The sequence below is a fragment of the Stegodyphus dumicola genome, chromosome 1, assembly GCF_044657685.1.
Source record: "Stegodyphus dumicola isolate Sdum_Otavi_A_Nest chromosome 1, ASM4465768v1".
Lineage (NCBI taxonomy): Eukaryota > Metazoa > Arthropoda > Arachnida > Araneae > Eresidae > Stegodyphus > Stegodyphus dumicola.
In genome coordinates, this window is record NC_140768.1 from 40313038 (window position 1) to 40334197 (window position 21160).

General features: G+C 31.7%; 1 protein-coding gene across 6 annotated transcripts in view; it reads right to left on the bottom strand.

Moving 5' to 3' along the window:
• Positions 1 to 21160, bottom strand: part of eya (eya transcriptional coactivator and phosphatase 2) — a 493645-nt gene that overhangs the window by 322023 nt on the left and 150462 nt on the right. For all 6 annotated transcript variants that reach the window (XM_085814100.1, XM_085814095.1, XM_085814105.1 and 3 more), the window contains exon 2: positions 1999 to 2066. In XM_085814100.1, the coding sequence (XP_085670226.1) occupies positions 1999 to 2066 (68 nt within the window). The remainder of the gene's footprint in view (positions 1 to 1998; positions 2067 to 21160) is intronic.

Genomic DNA, 21160 nt, shown 5'->3' on the forward strand with positions numbered 1-21160 from the left:
GCTCATCTTAAATAGGGTTAATTGTAAATAGTGTCAATCACCTTGTAAAATTTCTAAGAGAGTTTGGATAGTTTTTGAACTACAATATTATTCACGGCTAAACGTATTCTAATATTTGTTAAAACTTTAGACAAAATTGAAGAGTTAGTGTTGGTATTTTTAGCTGTATTATGCAATATGAGAATTTGAAAGGTATTTATGAAATCCCGCCGTTTTATTCATCTAGATGTGAAGAATATGCCAAACCAAATTTTAGAATTAAGCTATTCTCTGCTGTTGAAAACTCTAGTGGCAAATCACGTCGGAAATGTCAGCGTTTTGAATTTCCTCCATAAAACGGAAGTATCCGAAGAGGTAGCGAGCTATCAACAGTTAATTTGGTGTTTAAACTTTGTTACAACGCGTTGTAAAACAAACGTAAAATTGTTTTATTTATAAGCATTTTTATTTACATGTACTATTTTTTACAGAGACCTAAATTGAATAACTCATATACAAAGACTGATTTTTATTCACTCAGAAAGAATCCACGTAGGTAATTATACGGTACATAAAATTAGCAAAGCAACAACTATCTGTTTGGCGTAGATTTAGTAAAGAACTCAATCCATTTCAAGGGCAAACGGGTAAAGGTCTCTAGTCATCAGGAGCAAAGAAATCTGCAAAACTGGAAAGCAGCTAACGCAACGGTCGTATTGATATTTTACAGCACGACTGCTGCGCCCGCTGCTTTCCCATTGTTTCAAATTTCTTTGCTCCCGATGAAGATATACTTGTATCTGTTCGCCTTTGAAATCGATTTAGTTCTTTACTAAATCTACGCCAAACAGATAGTTGTTGCTTTGCTAATTTTATGTTTCACATTGACATGTTTCTCTTGACATGACCCAAATTTTTCTCGCATTCCTGTTAAACCTAACCTGTTGTTTCTAATCTTGATCTTTCTCCATATTTCGCAATGTCTCGCATAGTTTGTTCGCATAGCCTGTTGCAATATTTTGCATTGTCTGTTCTATACCACAAACCTGTTTAAAGTGTAGATATAGTTTGAGAACTTATCGAAGTTTCCGCATATTTTTCGTCTATATTTTCCTATTTCATTATCATTTTTCCTATTTACATTTTTTCCTTCGCATTCATTTCTGTTTCGTTTTTTGTGAAGAAATTGTTTGATAAATGTAAATTGAATGTAAGTTTGAAATAATTTCGAGTTAGAAATCTTTAAACCGTAATATATTCAACTATTAACTGATAAATTTCTCTCAGAGAAGAATACACTAAGTATTTTAAATCTAGCCTCCACTCTATGAAGATAAATTTGGCATAAGTAAGATAAATTTGTGATATTTACAGGTTTACAAAACAAAATAGTGTGTGATAAAATACCACTCTTCTTATAGTATACTACTTAACAGATAAGGCATATTTCATAACATAAAATTGACGTAGATTTATTATTTCACACCCTTATATGAACAAATTTTCCCTTGGGCCTTTACAAATAAAGGAATTGATGAAACACCATAAACCACAAAGATTCGGTTCATTTAAAATTCAAAAAAGCAGATAATATACTCATCAAAAACAAACTTCATATATTACAGTTTAGTCAAATATTACAGTTCTTTTTTTTATGGCTGTAGCAGATATATAAAGGTTTTAAAATGTCTTATTAGCACTTAGGACTTTTGAACCTAATTTTTGCACTACCTTACTCAAAATTAATATTTTATAGTTCCATTATGAATGGAAAATAATTGACTCTGAGTTTTACTTCTATTTGAAAACATATTCATAAGAGTAGAAATATAAATTCCTAAAATATTTCTTTTGAATATTCGTCAGACTTAAGTGGTTTAGAACACAAGATATCTGCTCTGATTCACGCAAGCAGTTTGCGTTTAAGAAACACCCACGAATCAAATGCTTATCAGCCTATTACCCAAAAGTTGCTGAAAACTGTAACGCTTCGTAAACTTTCGTAACAAAACAGCTTACCTTATAGAATTGGTATGTTGGCTGACGTTGGTTATGTCACTCTCCGCATCTACCTTCCGTCTTTTGCCCTGTAATTAAAATAAAAAATGCGTCTTTATATCAGGCAAAAGTAAAGATATGTTTAATAACATATAAATTCACCTTTAATACTGTGGAATTTTCATGTTTATAATTTGTTTGACAAAGTAATCAGAAAACAGTTTTTGCCAGAAAAGTATTGTTGCCTTTTTCGTGGATTTGGAGTAACTGACGATAACACTTGATAAAGAATCAAAACACAATTTATTCACCAGTATTACGCCAGGGAGTTCCAAAAGACACGTTTACAGTCGTCGAGAAACTACGATAAACACGCTAAACAATCAGCAACACAGCCTTCAGGCTACAATGATGAAGACAGCTTCACGACAAAGCACTAAAGTAGAGCTCCCGATTTGGTCGATCGCTGTCAAGTTAATATCTAAGCTCCAAACACTACTACACAACTAGTACATATACTATATAAGACGTAATATTTAAGACGTAAGGATGTATTATATACTGACGCTATATACATAGTTATATAGACTTACGTATTATATACGGGCTATATAAAACGTAAGATTGTATAAGAATAAATTATATAAGAAGACTATATGAATATGCGCTTATAGATACGGACTAATGAATGCGATTCTTGCGGTGGTTTGGATCATTTGTTTATGTTGAAAATGGTATGTCATAAATAAAGATCTCTATCAACTGGCCATAACTGCATCTCCATTTTTATCATCATCTTTTTCTATGATATCTCTTAACTTTTTATTACATTTATATTGATTATTTTGCATTAAAATAGTTGTAACTTTAAAATTGCTAAAACTTACTATACAGACATTAATATTAGAGAGATTCTCTAAGCATTCGAGCGAATGTACTGTAGATATCTTTTGTTTAGGTAGAAAAACATTTTGCGCATTATGTGAAAATTTCATAACTAAATTATAATTTTTTTTAAAATCTGAAAGTTCTTCAGATTTTATATTACAACCAGACGACCGTGGTTTCCCCCACCCCGTTTGCACCACACACATGCATGTTTCGAGAGCATTTGGGCTAATATTTAAAAACAGCATACCTTTAGAATTTCAGATAGCGCTGGAGATAAAAATATTTTATTTCTTAAAAATATTATTCCTTATTTAAAGTGTTGCCACTGCTCCCTTTGAAATTATTGAATTTTTATTAAAAAATTCATTAAAGTTTTAAAAAATATGAAATAGATAAAAAAACAAATTCCAAATTCGGACGTTCAGGTGTCCATGTTCCGGTGGATGACTATGTTATTCAAAATTTAATAGCTCTAGGTACTTTTTTATCCACAATACGAGAAACATACGTACATACATGCAGATTCTTCATTATTTAGTTTCTTTAAATATAATATAGGGTGATAATATTTGGTGGCAACAATTCGAAAAGTGATACGTCGGATTTCAATAATTCAACGCAAATTACCGTTTCGAGATCAATAGCTCTTCCGGATTAACAGCCCTTTGCGCTAATTATGAAATAATTTCGAAGGCGCTATAATTCGGAAAAACGCAACAAGTTAAAGAATGATATATTAATATGACAAAAATGAATATGAAAAGAATGATACATGAAAAGAATAAAATTAATTATATTGAGATAAAGATTTAAAAACTATTTTGGAATTAAAATTATTTATTAAAACTGACTAACGCTGGATGAACGTGTAAGGATTATGTTAATTTTATTAACAGTTAAGTTTTAAGTTAAAGTTCCTTTCCTGTCAAATTCTTAACTTCAACTTACTACTTCCGGCCAGAACGTAGTTTTGGAATTTGCTGAATATTTAATGAGAAGGAGCGGTATTTAAACCACGAAGTTAGACAGAGAGAGAGACAGAAAGAGAAACAGAGTTTCTGAACTACGCGCGTCTGCCTTTTTGGCCGCTCTCTCTCTCAAAGCTGCACTGGTAGTTCGGTTCGAGGTTCGAATCCCGCGAACGGGCTGGCTGCATGGGCGTTTTCGTGGTTTTCCCCATGTGTAACGTGTATACGAGCCAGTTTCCCTTAGAAAGTCCTCCACGAAGGCATCCCTCCTCTTAGGCAGATAACCCTAGTGTGCTTTGCCATAATTAAAAATACACCAAATACACTCTCTCAAAGCTGTTATACGCTCGGCCGTACTCAGGCCCTTGCTAAGCTTCGTAGTAAAATAGGTTAAGGGGCCAACTCTCATTGTACCTTGATAGCTTTGGCTATACTTAGTTAGTTAATCTTAGTTTTAGTTTAATTCTTAGTTTTTTAAGTTCAAGTCCAAAGTGCGGACTTTATTTGTTCACTCCCAGGCGGAGTTTTGTGAAATCTTATCGAAATAATAAATGGTTATTTACCCTTCTCTCTTGTTTCCTGTCTTCGAACTCTAGCGATTATTCGCTTATCAGTTCCTAGGTTCCTCACTTCCAACATTAACTTAGATTTCAAGTGAGGGACCTTACAAACGTGGAAAAATTTAAAAAAATCTATTTCACTAACTGAAGAAACTTTTGCGTATTTTTAACCAAAGAAATTAAAAGACTTGTTAACATACCACGGAAAGGAGAATAATAAATCTCCTTCACAAAAAAATATTTCTCCTGTTTACTTAATTATTATACGAAGCAATTCCATATATGATTTTAATACAATTTGTAAGAAAAAGATGCGTAATTATGAAAAGATAATTTAAAAGTAAAGAAAAATTAAACTGGGTACAAAAAAGAATATCATTATGCAGTTATAACATTTTGATTCATCTTAATTCCAGTCTCAATTGTCAAAATTATATAAAGTATAGCCTACAAAAACAGCCTGCTGTACTTATTACTAAAGTACAGCCGCAAAGTTTATTGAACTTAAGGAAATGGAGCAGCCATTTCCCCTCCCCTAGAAGTAATCTCAACTCTAACACAATATTTCACAAACATATTAGAGAAAGATGGCCTTGTTAACAAAAAAGATTATATAGATCTATTTATCTTATATATGACAGAAATGCCTACAAAATCTACTGTCATCGCAAAATAAGAAATTAAAATGAGTTCACAATTTGCCAAGTTATATATATATACTAGCAGCTTAGCTGCCAGCCTTCGTCTGGCTTTTAAATGTACCGGAAAAATGGCTAAAGGGAACACCAAACGTTAAATTTAAAACCTGCGTAGAATTTTACTCTGCAGAACAACTTCATAAAAAAAAGTTATTACGTTTAACAAAATTACAATGAAATAAGCAATATCCCTTAATGCAAATATTAATTATCCTAATAAATAAATTAACCAACTTCCCTTTGCAAAATCTTAAGAACTCAAATGGTATAAAGGAGGTTAAGAACTTTGTTTTCTAAAAAAATCATTCAAAATTTTTTAATATCTTAAAAACAGTAAAATGAGCAATAAATAAGATAAAAGAATACAAAAAACAAAAAAAAATCTGAAAATCAAAGTATAATTAATGATATTTTTCTTATATTTTCAAGAGAAAAAGATTACAATGAAATAAGCTATATCCCTTAATGCAAATATTAATTATCCTCATAAAATTAACCAACTTTCCGTTGAAGAAAAAAAATGATGCAAAACTTTTCAATATCTTACAAACAGTGAAATAAGCAAAAAATAACATGAAAACAACTCAAAAAACATAAAATTCCGCGCAGAATTTTAAATTTTACTCTGCAGAACAACTTTATGAAAAAAATATCAATAAAAATGTATTTTATATATATATATATATATATAAATGACAATGAAATATGGCAATCTCTTAAAAACAGTGACATAAGAAATACGATGAAAAATTGTTGCCAAACCCATATTTCTAAAAGAATGAAACTATTCAAAATGATGCGATTTCATCAAAAATCTATCAACAACAATAAGACAGGAAAATTGTTGCCAAAATCACATTTTTAAAGATGTGAGAAGTGTACTCCGAAGCTTCATTTAAAAAATTCTTTAAAAATACAAAATATTATCATTTTTCCAAAATTCTTCTTGTTAAAAACAGTCGCAAGGATAAAAGTTTAACGTGTCCAAAAATCAAAGAAAATAAATTGTACATTTTTAAAAATAAATTATTTTAGAATAAATCCCGTTGAAAAGGTGTTAAGCTCCCTTTGTTAAATAAATTCGTATTTAATCGATTTATTGAAACACGAAATTTATTTTAAGTTCGTAAAATAGCTAAGTGCCTACGTTTCATGACGATGGGAAAATGGAGTGTGTAGAGTAAAATCTCGCTTTCCTATAGCCCATTATGCCTCAAAATGACGCGATTTCGTCACAAAACATAAAATAAAAAAATTTGAATTCGAATTTCGAAAAAATCACTTCGAGGTGTAGTGGCTCTTGTCTAGATGCACCTACGTACCAAATTTCGTAGTTGTGGGTCTATTAGCTTACGCGCAGCGCTTACGAAACATACACAGACAGACTCTTTCTTTTATTATATGTAGAGATATCATAAATCATTTTTAATTAAAAACATAACAGCACTTTCGCTCAATATGCTTCTAAAAATGGATCAGTATAGACAAAAAGTAAGAAATTTAGAACCCATTTTGCACAAAGACCCCCAGAACAGTGAAATCCAATACTAATAAATTTCAAAATATCCTACAAATATGCAAAATAAGAATTAGAGAAATGTGAAATTAAAACCAAAAATAATAAATACCTCAAAAAATCCAGAAAAATAAGAAAGAAGAGGAATTCAATTATATCTAATCCTTTATAATTCAATTATAAAGGATTCAGATTTTAACAGTCGCCCAGAATAGATCGTTAAGGTATATTTTACACTCTCGCTGAGCTCACAGCCTACCAGTCTGCTGTTACACTCCTACTAACTCACCCCCCTTTTTTTCTCTCTTTTTAGCTTAATTATTAAAGAAGAGATAAGAATAAAGAAGAGGAATTCAATTATATCTGATGTAACGTTATCAAGTGGAGCACATATCAGACTCAAACGCAATCCCCCCACTCGAAAATGCTTGTGTTTCTGCATTCAAAATCAGCTGATGAACAATTCTAAAGTTTTTTTAAAAAAATATAACAGCATCTCCGAGAATTTATATACATATAAATCTTATAAATTAAAATAGTAATATAATATTTAAAAATTAATGAATAAAGGAATTAATATTGAATAGACAGACAATAAACGAAACAGTTCAAGCAACTCAAAATTTAGTAAATAACTTTCGTAATATCATTAAATAAATAATAAAAAGAAATCTGAAAGGTTTCAGATTTTAACATAGTTCGTTAAGGTATATTTTACGCTCTCGCTGAGCTCACAGCCTACAAGTCTGCTGTTACACTCCTACTAACTCACCCCTTGTGTTTTTTTTTTTTTTTTTTGTCTTTTTAGCTTTATTATTAAGCATCATTTTCTTCTCACTTACACCAATATACAATTCAACAACAAAATGACAAAAATTTTAAAAGCATTATAAAAGTATACGTTTAGAATTCCCGATAATTTATGAAATATTACATGGCAAAAAACACAAAATGACAAAATATTTATAAACAGCATATCTTTAGAATTTCCGATAGATAGTCTTGCTCGATGAAGATAAAAATATAATATTCGTCACAATGTTGCCACTGCTCGCTTTGAAATCGCTGAGTTTGCTAATCAAAAATTCGTTAAAGTTTTCTCAGTTATAAAGTATATAATAAAACTAAATCGAAATTCGGGCTTCCAAGTGCCCATGTTCGGGGTGGAGGTGTTATTCAGAATTTGATGGTTCTAAGAAATTGTTGTCTTTTCACAGCGCGAGACACATACATACATTTATGCAGATTCTTCATTATTTAATTTCTTTAAATATAATACAAGGCAATCGTATTTGGTGGCGGCAATTTGAAAAGTTATTCAGCGCTTTTCGTGATTCGACGCAAAATGCCATTTCGAGACTAATTGCCCTTCTGGGCTAACGCTCCTTTGGGCTAATAAGGGTCCAAAATCGAATATCCAAATGAAAAAGAGAAAAGCTGTTTGTAAGGTATTTTCTTTCGTTTTGCCGCTAGCCTTCATTGTGTATTAGAAGCACGTCTGACCAGCAGTCTAGAGGCCAGCCATTGGCTACTCATTTTGTCACATTTTCTGCTCCATTAAAAGACCTAATACGCTAGAAGCTAATATCGAAAATATGCAAGATAGGTTGCATATAATATATGTGTGTGTGTGTCTGCGTAGTATAATTTTGCTAATCTTCCACATATATATGCATGCTTAGTAAAAGCTTCAGAATTAACATATAATTTTATAAACACCAGTACCTATTTACATGTGCATTCAAGAAATTCATAAAACTGTTTTCTTAACATACAGGTTGATTTTAAATTATTAAGCGCTTTTCAAGGGTGAATATTAAGAAAACAAAGCAATATACTTACGTGAATGTTTTTTAATTAAAATTCATAAAACTGTTTTCTTAACATACAGGTTGATTTTAAATTATTAAGCGCTTTTCAAGGGTGAATATTAAGAAAACAAAGCAATATACTTACGTGAATGTTTTTTAATTAAAATTCATAAAACTGTTTTCTTAACATACAGGTTGATTTTAAATTATTAAGCGCTTTTCAAGGGTGAATATTAAGAAAACAAAGCAATATACTTACGTGAATGTTTTTTAATTAAAATTCATAAAACTGTTTTCTTAACATACAGGTTGATTTTAAATTATTAAGCGCTTTTCAAGGGTGAATATTAAGAAAACAAAGCAATATACTTACGTGAATGTTTTTTAATTAAAATTCATAAAACTGTTTTCTTAACATACAGGTTGATTTTAAATTATTAAGCGCTTTTCAAGGGTGAATATTAAGAAAACAAAGCAATATACTTACGTGAATGTTTTTTAATTAAAATTCATAAAACTGTTTTCTTAACATACAGGTTGATTTTAAATTATTAAGCGCTTTTCAAGGGTGAATATTAAGAAAACAAAGCAATATACTTACGTGAATGTTTTTTAATTAAAATTCATAAAACTGTTTTCTTAACATACAGGTTGATTTTAAATTATTAAGCGCTTTTCAAGGGTGAATATTAAGAAAACAAAGCAATATACTTACGTGAATGTTTTTTAATTAAAATTCATAAAACTGTTTTCTTAACATACAGGTTGATTTTAAATTATTAAGCGCTTTTCAAGGGTGAATATTAAGAAAACAAAGCAATATACTTACGTGAATGTTTTTTAATTAAAATTCATAAAACTGTTTTCTTAACATACAGGTTGATTTTAAATTATTAAGCGCTTTTCAAGGGTGAATATTAAGAAAACAAAGCAATATACTTACGTGAATGTTTTTTAATTAAAATTGGAAAATTCAAATAGTTTTGTTTGTAACACCTAAAGTTAAAAAAAGTTCCACACGAGCACCATTTGGAATATGTAGAATGTCTAGATGCTATTCAGTTTCACAATCGAAGGGTGTCTTAATTCCTGAGATACTCCGTAATACGTGGCGTGAAATTAAATACCACCTAGACACTTTATGTATTGCAAATGCTAACCATTGAATGAAATCGTTCTTGTCAAATGTGAAGCAGCTCAATAATTCCCGATCACCCTGTATATTGTATTCATGTATTCCATTCAGTCATCGGTTTAACTCTTTGCATTAGTAACAAATGTAAAAACTTATCTGAATACAATAACTACTTTGTAGCTGCCTAGCAATAAATTAAACTGGAAGCATAATTTCTTATGCAGTTCTTGCTTTTATAAAATTTTCTGTATATGCATTGTCATTCAATATTCATGACTAATGTCCATGCAATAAATTGAACTTCTTCCTCGAAATAGAAGAGGAAAATAAAAAATAAAAAAAATAAAAATAAAAATAAAAAAATTAATTATATCAGTTTTATGAATTTTAACGCATTATATATGTATTTAGCAAATTTTCAAAGTAAAAACTATTTAAAAAAAAAAAATCTGAAATGTTTCAGATTTTAAATTACGTCCAAAGGGGCGTTTTTTTAACGTTTTGAGTGTTACCTTTATTTATTAAATATCATGTTCTTTGCACTTAAACCATAAAATTCAGTTCAAGAGCAATATCGCAAAATAATGTTAAATTAAGCATATCTTTAGAATTTCCGATATACACAGTCTCGCGAGCTGGAGATAAAAGTATTTTTTTTTTTTTATATAACGTTGCCATTTCTCGCTTTTAAAGCATTGAGTTTGTAAATCAAAAATTCGTTAAAGTTTTACAAAATATAAAATCTATAATAAAATAAATTCCAAATTTGGGATTTCAGATGCCCATATTCGCAGTAGGATTTCGTCATTCAAAATTCGATGGCTCTATGTACCATTGTTTTATCACAATGCGAGAAATAGACAATCATTTATGCAGATTTTTCATTATTTAATTTCTTCAAATATAATGCAGGACTCTAACATTTTGTGGCAACAGTTTGAAAAGTGAACCGACGTTTATGAGTCCGACGAAAAATCGCAAAACGAAAACAATAGTCCTTCAGGGACAAAGCCCCTTTGGACTAAAAATCTTTCTCATCTCGTCAAAAGCTATTAACAGAATTGTCGAACAAAGCCAGAACGGTTAAAATTATAGCAAACTAGAATTTCAAGTTTGGAACTGATTATTTATTTTAATAACTACTCAGAAAATTATTTAAAACGTCATTAAGTTTATGGACATTTTAGTTAATATTATTCATTAGCATTAACAAATATATTTGGCATCTTTCACTAAGAAGCTGAAATTATTGAGTAGGAGCAATTTCATCTAAGAGAGCATTTAATTTTTTTTGACCCGTTCACTCTAATTTAAAAAAAAAAAAAAAAAAAAACACCAGACCGTTGTCCTGTAAAACGCTCCGTGAAAACACTGCTTCTTCTGAGAATGTAATGATAAGCCATAAAGGCAATCCTAATTAATTGCATTGCAAAATGAAGTATCAAGAGGCAAAAATTAAAAAACACAAAATGACAAAATATTTATAAACAGCATATCTTTAGAATTTCCGATAGATAGTCTTGCTCGATGAAGATAAAAATATAATATTCGTCACAATGTTGCCACTGCTCGCTTTGAAATCGCTGAGTTTGCTAATCAAAAATTCGTTAAAGTTTTCTCAGTTATAAAGTATATAATAAGTATTGTGCATATTTATAGACCATACATCATTTGTTTCGACAAGTCCCCGATAGTGTTGACCCCACCAGCAGCAGAACGGTTTTCAGGAAAACGAGATGGCTGCATGGTCAGTTTTCATCGCTTTCCCACGTTTCCCGAGCCATTTTCCTTTAAAGATTCCACCCACCAGCGGCTGAGCGGGTAAAATCCCTAAACACTAGTAGTTCCGACCTGGTTTTGACTGCAATGGAACGGGCTGGCTTCATGGGCGTTTTCGTGGTTTTTTTCCATGTGGGTACACTAGTCAGTTTTCCTTAGAAAGTCCTTCGCGAAGGCTCTTAGGCAAAGAGCCCTAATGTGCTGTGCCATTATCAACTAAACCAAAACAACCTTTAAAGGTTCCTTCACGAAGACCTCCCTCCCCTTAAGCAGATAATGCTCATGTGCGTTGCCACATTCAAATAACGAAACCAAATCTCAGACATTGTTACTACTTAAAATTTGTTATAAATTCAGAATTTTAATTTCCATTTTCTGAGCAACAGTTAGTTAAACTGCTAGATACCATTTACCTTGTATCACAGCGTTGAGATTTTTTCTCCATAACGTAATGACTCGCATATATTTCTTCATAGTTAATCATTCTCATATTTCGTAATGCTGAATACTTAGATGAATAAGTTAGATGCCGCATTACAGCATTAGTAAGTCGGCACTAGCTGCAGCTCATCTATCTACCTTGGAATGGACATTTTAAACAAAATTTAGGTTTTTAGAGATATATTAATGCAGCATGATGTCATAGGACATCAACTTATTGCTGTAAATTAATGTGATTGTTTCTAATTGCAATCACAATAGTCAAGGAATGAATCAGTTCCCAGACACCATTGCAATCCATTTTTGTTTCGCTTTTCTTTCAAGCGGAATGGAATGCTAGCAATGAACGACCAGACTCTGAACGCGCCAGTTTGAGTCAGCAGCTCCACACCTGTTTGCCAGACGCGACGTACGATTCATGGGGTTCAAGCGCTGATTCGATTTCCGGGTTGTCCCCTTCGCTTACCCGGTAAACAGCTGATTAGCTGCTGGCCGACGCATATTGTGGGAGCTGTTAATCGGGCTGTTGGCCGTTTTGGATGGTCGAAAACAATGGCAGATAGACCTTCGTGTCCTTGACTCTAAAGGGGCACTGATTTTCCCGCTTACTTGATCAACCCTTCTATTGATGGAATTTATTTTTATATTTTGATGATGTGGAGTTAAAGGCCTAGCCTAATGTACTCCGTAAATAAAACTTCCTTGATCCTGATTTTCCCGCAATGATAATTGCAAAGACATCACCTAAATTTTCATCCCATTTATAAAGTAGTTATATCTATTCTTAAGATCTTTCGAAAGTTTAATTTGTGCCTTAAATATTTTACATTTACCAGTTCTGTATGAGCTTAGCAGAACATTAGTATTTCTTTCCGGGTGACTAAACAGGTTACCTTCATGCTGATTTCATTGATTGAGTAATATTGGTTACTAATGCTTAATTTTCCTATAAACGCCTTTCATGGCGGCTTATTTTATCTGAGCCATATAGACCTCGCATACTTAGGAGCATTAAATATTTTCTACCTGTTTTGGGCTTAATGATGTACAAACCAGACAAACATAAAGTATTTTACGTTAATCAACCAGTTTTTATGTTTTGAATCTGTACTATAACTTTGCCTTTTCGTTAGCTCTCACCAGGATGCTAATGAGACTAAAAAATATTTACGATGACGGTTTTAAATGTTAGATATCGAGCTTTCGGCAGCTGCGCTTAGAGCTTTAATTTCTGTCGTATTTCACAAAGGAATGATGAAGTAACGAAGTTTACGAAGGAATTTCGAGGTATATTATGCATTTAATATGGTATTATGGTATATTATAAATTATGGTATAAATTATATAATGGTATAATTTATATATGGTATAATTACATTGTTACGAAATGCCCAGCCGCGGTAAGATAGCTTTCCCACAAGGCAGGTTTAGGGTTGCCAGAAGATTGTAAATAAAGGTAAGATTGCCATGTTTGGCACGAAATCGCCCATTTGGCAATATGCCGTAGAGGCATGGAGAACATTCTAGAAATAATTCTTACCGGTTTGGCCCAGAATGTTCTCGAAAGCAGGCCAAAACCTATTATAAACTCTGCTGTACGCGGAGTAGCAGTCTAGTACTGAAGTGTCTCGTCGAGTGCATCGCGAGCTCTAGAGTGGAGAGTCTAACGATGAGTTCCGAGAATGACCGAACTGAGTCGGGAGTTGTACTCTAGTGCTTTGTCGGGAAGCAGACTTCACCGTTATAGCATGATAGCCTGAAGGCTGTGTTTCTGATTGCTTCAGCGTGTTTGCCGTAGTTTTATACGGAATAATACGGGCTAATAAATTGTGTTTTCATTCTTCATCAAGTGTTTTCATTAATCACTCCAAATCCACGAACCCGTAGAAATGTAACAATATTACAAATTATGATATATGACTTATTGGTATATTATGCAAGGTATTATTATGCTTTCAGTTAATTTTCGTGACAATTTAGAAGCAGTTTTATCAGTTGTTTTCTAGCTCTATTTGGCCTATCAACGGCAGAGCAGTAAAATTGCTAAACACTGGTAGTTCGGTCCGATGTTCGAATCCCCTCGAACGGACTGCCCTGCATGGGCGTTTCGAGTTTTTTTGCGTAATGTGTATATGAGCCAGTTTCTCTTAGACAGTTATCTCCCGAAGGTATCCATTCCCTTAAACAGATATCCCTCGAGTGCTTTGTTATAATCAAATAAACAGAACCAAGTCAAACCAGTCAAGCTCTAGTCTTCTAAACCGAGAAACGAAATACTTTGTAAACCATTAAACGGAAGATGAAAAATATAAACCGCAATAATAATCATAATTGGGGGAGGGGAAAGTTTTATTTTCTTGAAAAGAATTTTTTTGCTTATCCCGATTAATTAAAAAAAAAAGAACACCGCTGAGAAAAAAATTGCTCTTCTTTTTGCTTGAACTTTTTTACGCTCGCTTATAAATAATATTTCTTTATTTTCGCAGTATTATCATTAATTCTTTTAATCAGTAAAATGGTTTTATTAACTCGATTTCAATTTAAAAAAAAAATTGAAAAATATTTGTTTCTTTCCCTAATCATGAATTTAAATTGAAAGCAAAAGGTGAATGTTTTTATGATGATAGAATTAAAAAATGTTTTAAGTAATACTTAGAGAAACATTTTTATCATTCATCAAACACATGTAGATCTTCAATTCAAATTTCAGAAAATAAAAAGTATGTGTACAATATTTAAGTGGAATATATTTAACTCCGTTTTAAATATAATAATCGCATTTAAAGTTTATAAAGAAGATAGATTATAAAATGCTAATGGTAAAAATTAGATACTACATTTGGAGTAGGAATATCTAAATGAAAATAAGCTTTTTTGAATGGCGGTTTAATTTCTTTTTCAAATTATTACCCTGATTATTAGATCCTGATCCTACCTGAAATAAAGAGACTTGTTGTTGCTGCTAATAATGCTTTTTATGGATTAAAGCATTTATTTAGATCTGGCTATTTATCTGGAAAGACAAGATCTACAACTCCAGAAGACCCTAATCCCTCATGTTCTGTGAGCTCAGTGAGAGCGTAAAAAACCTTAACAAACCCTTTTCGGTGACCCTTAAAATGTGAAACCTTTCATATTTTTTTTTATATTATTTATTCCTCCTCACCATATGTAATGTAACACGGAGTAAAATCCTATTTAACTAAAACGATGATGAAGATTAACATTGTATCACCAGATCTTGAAAATCATCGGTTTTTTTAGATTAGTTTATTTCAGTTTCATTGTTTAAAGACATAGTTAATGATAGAAACAATTAATCCCAGAATATGATCTAACATTAAAAATAATAATAATAATAATAAAACAGACTTGTGGTATCGTATCACTTAACAAATTTTATTCGAATCCTCTCATATCTAAGGTGCTTGATATTATCACAAAACACAGTGTCTATGCGTGTTTTGTTGTATTTCAAAACAAAAGAGAAATACGCCAATGTAAAACAAAATTAACAAATTAAAATCTACCCCAAACACACGTTTGTTGTTGCCTAATTTAAATCTATTGTTTTGTTTGCTTTATGACATACATACATTTAAAATGCCTAATTTATAGTTTACTTCTAAAAAAATGCAGTAAATCTTAGCTTTCCTTTTTTCCTTCTTTTCTACGGAACTTTTCCAAAGTAAAAGTTTTCTTAAGAAAAATAAAATGTTTCTCTTGTTTGTATGTATTTGCACGACTGAAATTTCTCTTGTTTGATCTCTTTCTTCGTAAAGAGAAATGAAGTGTTGTAGAATTACTAAAACAACTACCGAGTCTCTTTTCCCCCTTTTGCGTTTGTATCGCTTGGCGAAAAATGTGTCGCACTCTTCGAATCGGAGGATCGGCTGCGGGAGGACGGCTCCCCATCCCGAGAAGAGATGGAGGGTGAAGTGGTAAAAGTACTTTTTTCTTTTTTTTTTTCTTAATCTTTTATTCTTTTTCTTGCGACTGTGCGGCTTTCTGGGAAAGGATGGGTCACTGGGGTTGAACCATTGGGCCAAAGAGGGAGGGGGTTGCCCGCAGATGAAAATCGTCACAACCTGTCCGTGGCTCGATGCTAGGCGGTGCTGGGATGAAACTTTAGATGCGCTTTGGGCATTCTCCCACGTGCGCCACCATGAGCAAAGTGTGCAAAAAAAAAAAAAAAAAAAAAAAAAAAAAGTAAATAAAAAACATTTGTAAGAGAACAAAAATATTTCGAAACAGCGATATTTCTTAAATACAATGAAATTTAGTTTGTTAAAAAGAAAATTAATATTTTTGTTATTATTATTAAAGAAATTTCAAATAATGAAACTTGTTTCTACTACACAAAGGCTAATGTAAGCGAAATTGTTTGAAATGCTAACAATAACTTCCCCCCCAAACCAATGTATCTTTAAAAATTTCCTCTAGTCAATGGATTTGCAATTTTTGAGAAATTCGTGGCCATATTCACCAAAATGGTGTGTCAAGAACAATCTTATTCTACAAAAATACACTAGAGACTGAATCTGAAAGTCCGAAAGCATTCAGATTTTACATTACGCCCAAAGGGACTTCTTTTAACGTTTTGTGGATTACCTTGATTCATTAAATATCATATTCTTTACACTTAAACCATAAAATTCAATTCAACAGCAATATCGCAAAATAATTTTAAAATGAGCATATCTTTAGAATTTCCGATACACAGTCTCGCGCGCCAGAGATAAAAGTGTTTTTTTTTTTTTTTTTTTTTTTTAGTACAGTGTTGCCATGGCTTGCTTTGAAATCGTTGAGTTTGTTAATCAAAAATTAGTTTATGTGTTACAAAATATGAAATCAAAAACAAAACAAATTACAAATTACAAATTTGGACTTCCAGATACCCATATTCGGTGGAGGATTACGTTATTGAAAATTGGATAACTCCAGGTTACGTTGTTTTATCACAATGCGAGAAACATACATACATTCATGCAGATTTTTCATTATTTAACTTGTAGAGACATTAGAACTTTTTGGAAGCAGGCAAGATGAAAAATTAGCAATGCCTTTGCCGGGAATCGAACCCCGGACCACTGGAATACCGGCCCAGTGAGCAGAACCACTACACCATGAACGCACGCCAAGAAGGTGGAAGAAATGCCTTATAAACTTCTTTAAATATAATGCAGGGCTTTAATATTTGGTGGGAACAATCGACGCAGAATCCCAAAACAAATTAATAGCCCTTATGTGCTAACGTCCTTTGGGCTAATAATAGCTATGCATCGCTGTTTAGTTTGATGGATGCAACTGCGAAGGGCATTATTTAAATTGTTCATCTGGTATTTTTGTTTTTATGCTATCTAATTATCAAAATCAACAATGCATGCGTTCATCATTGCCTTTGATTTTAGGTTATGCCAAAGTGGACAACATCAATGGGCTTTGAAAATCGCACTGGACACTCCGCTCTGGTTACTTGCGAATTCCTGGAGCGGATTCCTAGCGTTCTGAGGTATTGGCGAATTCCTAGTCCTACAGTTTCCACTGTACTGACCATGGAGGAATTTTATTCCTCAGTAGCCGACACTTGTTGATCCCTCGTCCATAACCTTCTTTACAACATTTGAGTCTTTTCTAAAGCTATTCTGTCAAGTCTCAGACAAGAGATAAAGTAGTTATCATCTGCAATGAATATTTTTTATTGCAACTAGACTCTATAAGAACAATTATAAAGCATATATATGTAAAGAAACACATATATCTTTATTTCAACTATAATACAGCTTCAAAAGATATTTAGTGCAACATCTTATAATTATAAAAAAATGAATTCATATAATAATGAATTGAAAAGGTCATGAAGTTTCTTCTTATACATAAGTTACATATCATAAGTCAAATGTTTTAATAATTATTTCTGCTAACAAAAGAATTCTACTTTCAGTTTGGTCATAGAATTACGAGTGATAACTTTAGAGAAACATTTGGCACATACTATGTTATACAAAGTTGAAAAGTGGTACACGGTTAAAATATAAGACTGAATAAAACAATGGAAACAACAGTCTTTGTTATTCAATGTTACGAACTTAACCGGTTTATTCAATGTAAATAAAAAATGGAATTCAAAACCTAGAACTGGAACATTTTAAGAGACGTTGTTGTTTTCCTTCTTTAAAAAAATGAAATTTCGAAAAGGCACTCTTTTACTGACTTTCCACATATTTTCTTACGCATCTCGAGGCTTCATTTCATAATCAAAGCAAATCCATTTATAAATAAATATATACATGTAATATCAAGTCAAGAATTAAGTATTTATACAGGATTTGAATGCAGCAAAGCTAAAAAATATGCTGCAATGAAATAAACGCAAGACAACAAATCATAAACTGAAAGAGAGTAGAATGACGGACTGTCATGTTTAAAATAAAACAAGGTATTTTAGAAATCAAACAGCAAATATCAGCGTTATATTTCGCTTATTATTTGTGATATATTTAATATTTTGCATTACATTTCTCTGATCGCTATAACGTAATGCTGATTTTTGTTTTTTGATTTCTAAATATTGCAGTTCGGGTTATTTAAACAAGGTATTTGTGAATTAATTTCAGAATATTTTGAAAAAGGAATACTTCTTACTTATACGATTTATCGCCTAATAAGAAATAACGTCGAATTGGTTTAGAATCCAGTTTTCTAAATGATTTGAGACTAAAAATAAGTTTCTTTCGCTTAAATGATAAAAATAAGCTATGATTTTCGCTGCATTTTAAGTTGGCTATGCAGTTTACTATGGCATTTCCTAAGAACTTCTCTATTATCACATTAGGTTTCACATTAAAGTCCATTGAATGCTAGAAAATATCGAAATAATTCCTCTCTTATTAAATGATATCAATATTGCATGTACATTCACAAGTGCAAATAATAAAGGACATATATCTCTTCGCTAAGGTCAGGAATCTGCATGTTTACACTTACATCTCTTTTTGTGTTATTTTTCAGTGTTGGGATTAAAGGAAGGATTACACTGCGGAAGTAATATACAAGGATTTTTTTAGCCTAAAGATGTAATTTGCCCAGAAGGGTTATTAATTTCATTTTGGCATTTTGCGTTGGTTCACTATAAACAGCGTTTCACTTTTCAAATTGTTGCTGCCAAATATTAGAATCCTGCATTATATTTAAAGAAATTTGATAGTGAAGAATCAGCATGAATGTATGTATGTTTCTCGCATTTTGAAAAAACAATGGTACCTAGACGCATCAAATTTTAAATAACGTAGTCCTCCACCCGAATATGAACAACTGGGAGCCCAAATTTGGAATCTTAAATTCGTTTTATTATCTATTTCATATTTTGTAAAACTTTAAGGAATTTTTGATTAAAAAATATTTCAAAGAAAGCAATGGCAACACAGTACGTTAAAAAAAAAAAAAAAAAAAAAAAACATTTTTATCTCCAGCACGCGAGACTGTATATCGGAAATTCTAAAGATATTGAACTATTTTGTGAAACTGCTGTTGAATTGAATTTTATACTTTAAGTGCGAAGAACATGATATTTAAGAAATAAATAAAGGTAACACACAAACCGTTAAAAAAATACCCCTTTCGGCGGAATATAAAATCCGAAAGCTTTCAGATTTTTTGCCTTTTTAGCTTTATTATTATTATCATTATTTTACAAAATGAACCACGCGCTAAAAGCTTAAATGTGTTTCTTTTTCAAAGAATGTGATTTTTGAAATTCGTCACTTAACATTTGCAAAAATGATAAACTTGCCATAACATGGTTATGTGCACTGAATTATAACAGCAGGACGTACAAAATGTACAGTATATTCGCTCATTATAGTACAGAAGCTTTGAATTGGGAGAAAGTAAACCTCATATTAAAACAGAATTAATGCGCAAAACATACTGAAAAATAGTCTATTATATTTGAGGCGTAGCTTATTTAGAATACCACAAAGCAATATTTGGGTAAGTAACTTACAGAGAAATATTTTAAAACAATTTAAAGCTTTCTTTTAGCATAACAAATGTACATTTAATAATTTATGTTTGTAGTTTCGTGAAAACAATTAAATTCGATTATGAACAGGGCCGGATTAAGATCTTTAGGGATTCTAAGCACTTGAAAGATTTTGGTGCCCTCACATGCATTTTCGCCAGTTTTTTGCTTCATTCTTCGCTCTCAAGATTGCTTTAGCTACACCATAAATCCCATGTTAAAACTGTAAAGAGAACTTTTATAGTGCCTCCTATCTTTGATGCCCTAAACATGTGCTTATTTTGCTTAGTGGTTAGTCCAGCTCTGATTATGAAGAATACTTTTGTGGAAAGCTAAATCTGCAACAACAAGCCTAACATAACGATTTTAATTTATACGTTTTCCTACATAATTTCGTTCTGGACAGGGTATTGGGTTGTTTTAAAAAAGGAATTTTGCCATTTGCTTGATTCTGGTTACACACGAGTTTAATTGCATTAGAGATTTGCTATCCATAATGCTAAAAGTTAGCTTAGAATTGTATACTTTTGTTTTTTCTTTCAACTTCTTCCTCTTCCTTTCGTTTTGCCCCACCAGCGGCCGAGTGGTAAAATCGCTGAACACTGGTAGTTCGGTTCGAATCCCGCGAACGGACTGGTTGCATAGCGTTTTCGTGGTTTTGCCCATGTGTAACGAATATACGAGCCCGTTTCCCCTAGAAAGTCCTTCACGAAGGCATCTCTTCCCCTTAGTATTCTTTGGCATAATTAAGTAAACCAAACCTTTCCTTTTGTTGGATGATACAAATAAAAACAAAACGTGCTGACACTTATGTAAAAGCACTCATTATTTAACGGTTTAAAAATTAGTAGAATAAAAAAAAGCGAAATTTTCGCTGCAGTATGAATTGGCATAAACTTGTAAAACTGAATGTATTGGATATTATAAAGAAGTTGCATAGCTGAAAATTTAAAAAAAAAAAAAAAAAACAGAATTGTTTCAGAATTCTAATTAAAAGTGAATAATGGCTAATCTTTGTTAGAAAGAGAAAGGAAAGTGGAAGATGGAGTTACGAAATCGTAATAAGGAAGTAAATTTTAAGCAACGGAACACATTAAAATCTTAAATATTGCTTTTGGGATTAATCTGCCTAGTTTCAGATGTTTTCATTGATATCTATCCAGTAATAATTAATTCAGCAATTCGCTTTGCAGTGCTTAAATATAGAAATGCCTTTACGGTAGATAATTTTTTTTCACTCAAGAAAGAAGAGAAGCGAGAGAAAAATTATTCAAACTTTTGTTAAGATTAATACCTTTACAGTCCAGAAGGATTTCAGCATTGCTTGGGTCTTTCAGCATAAAGCAAATTTTTATATTTTT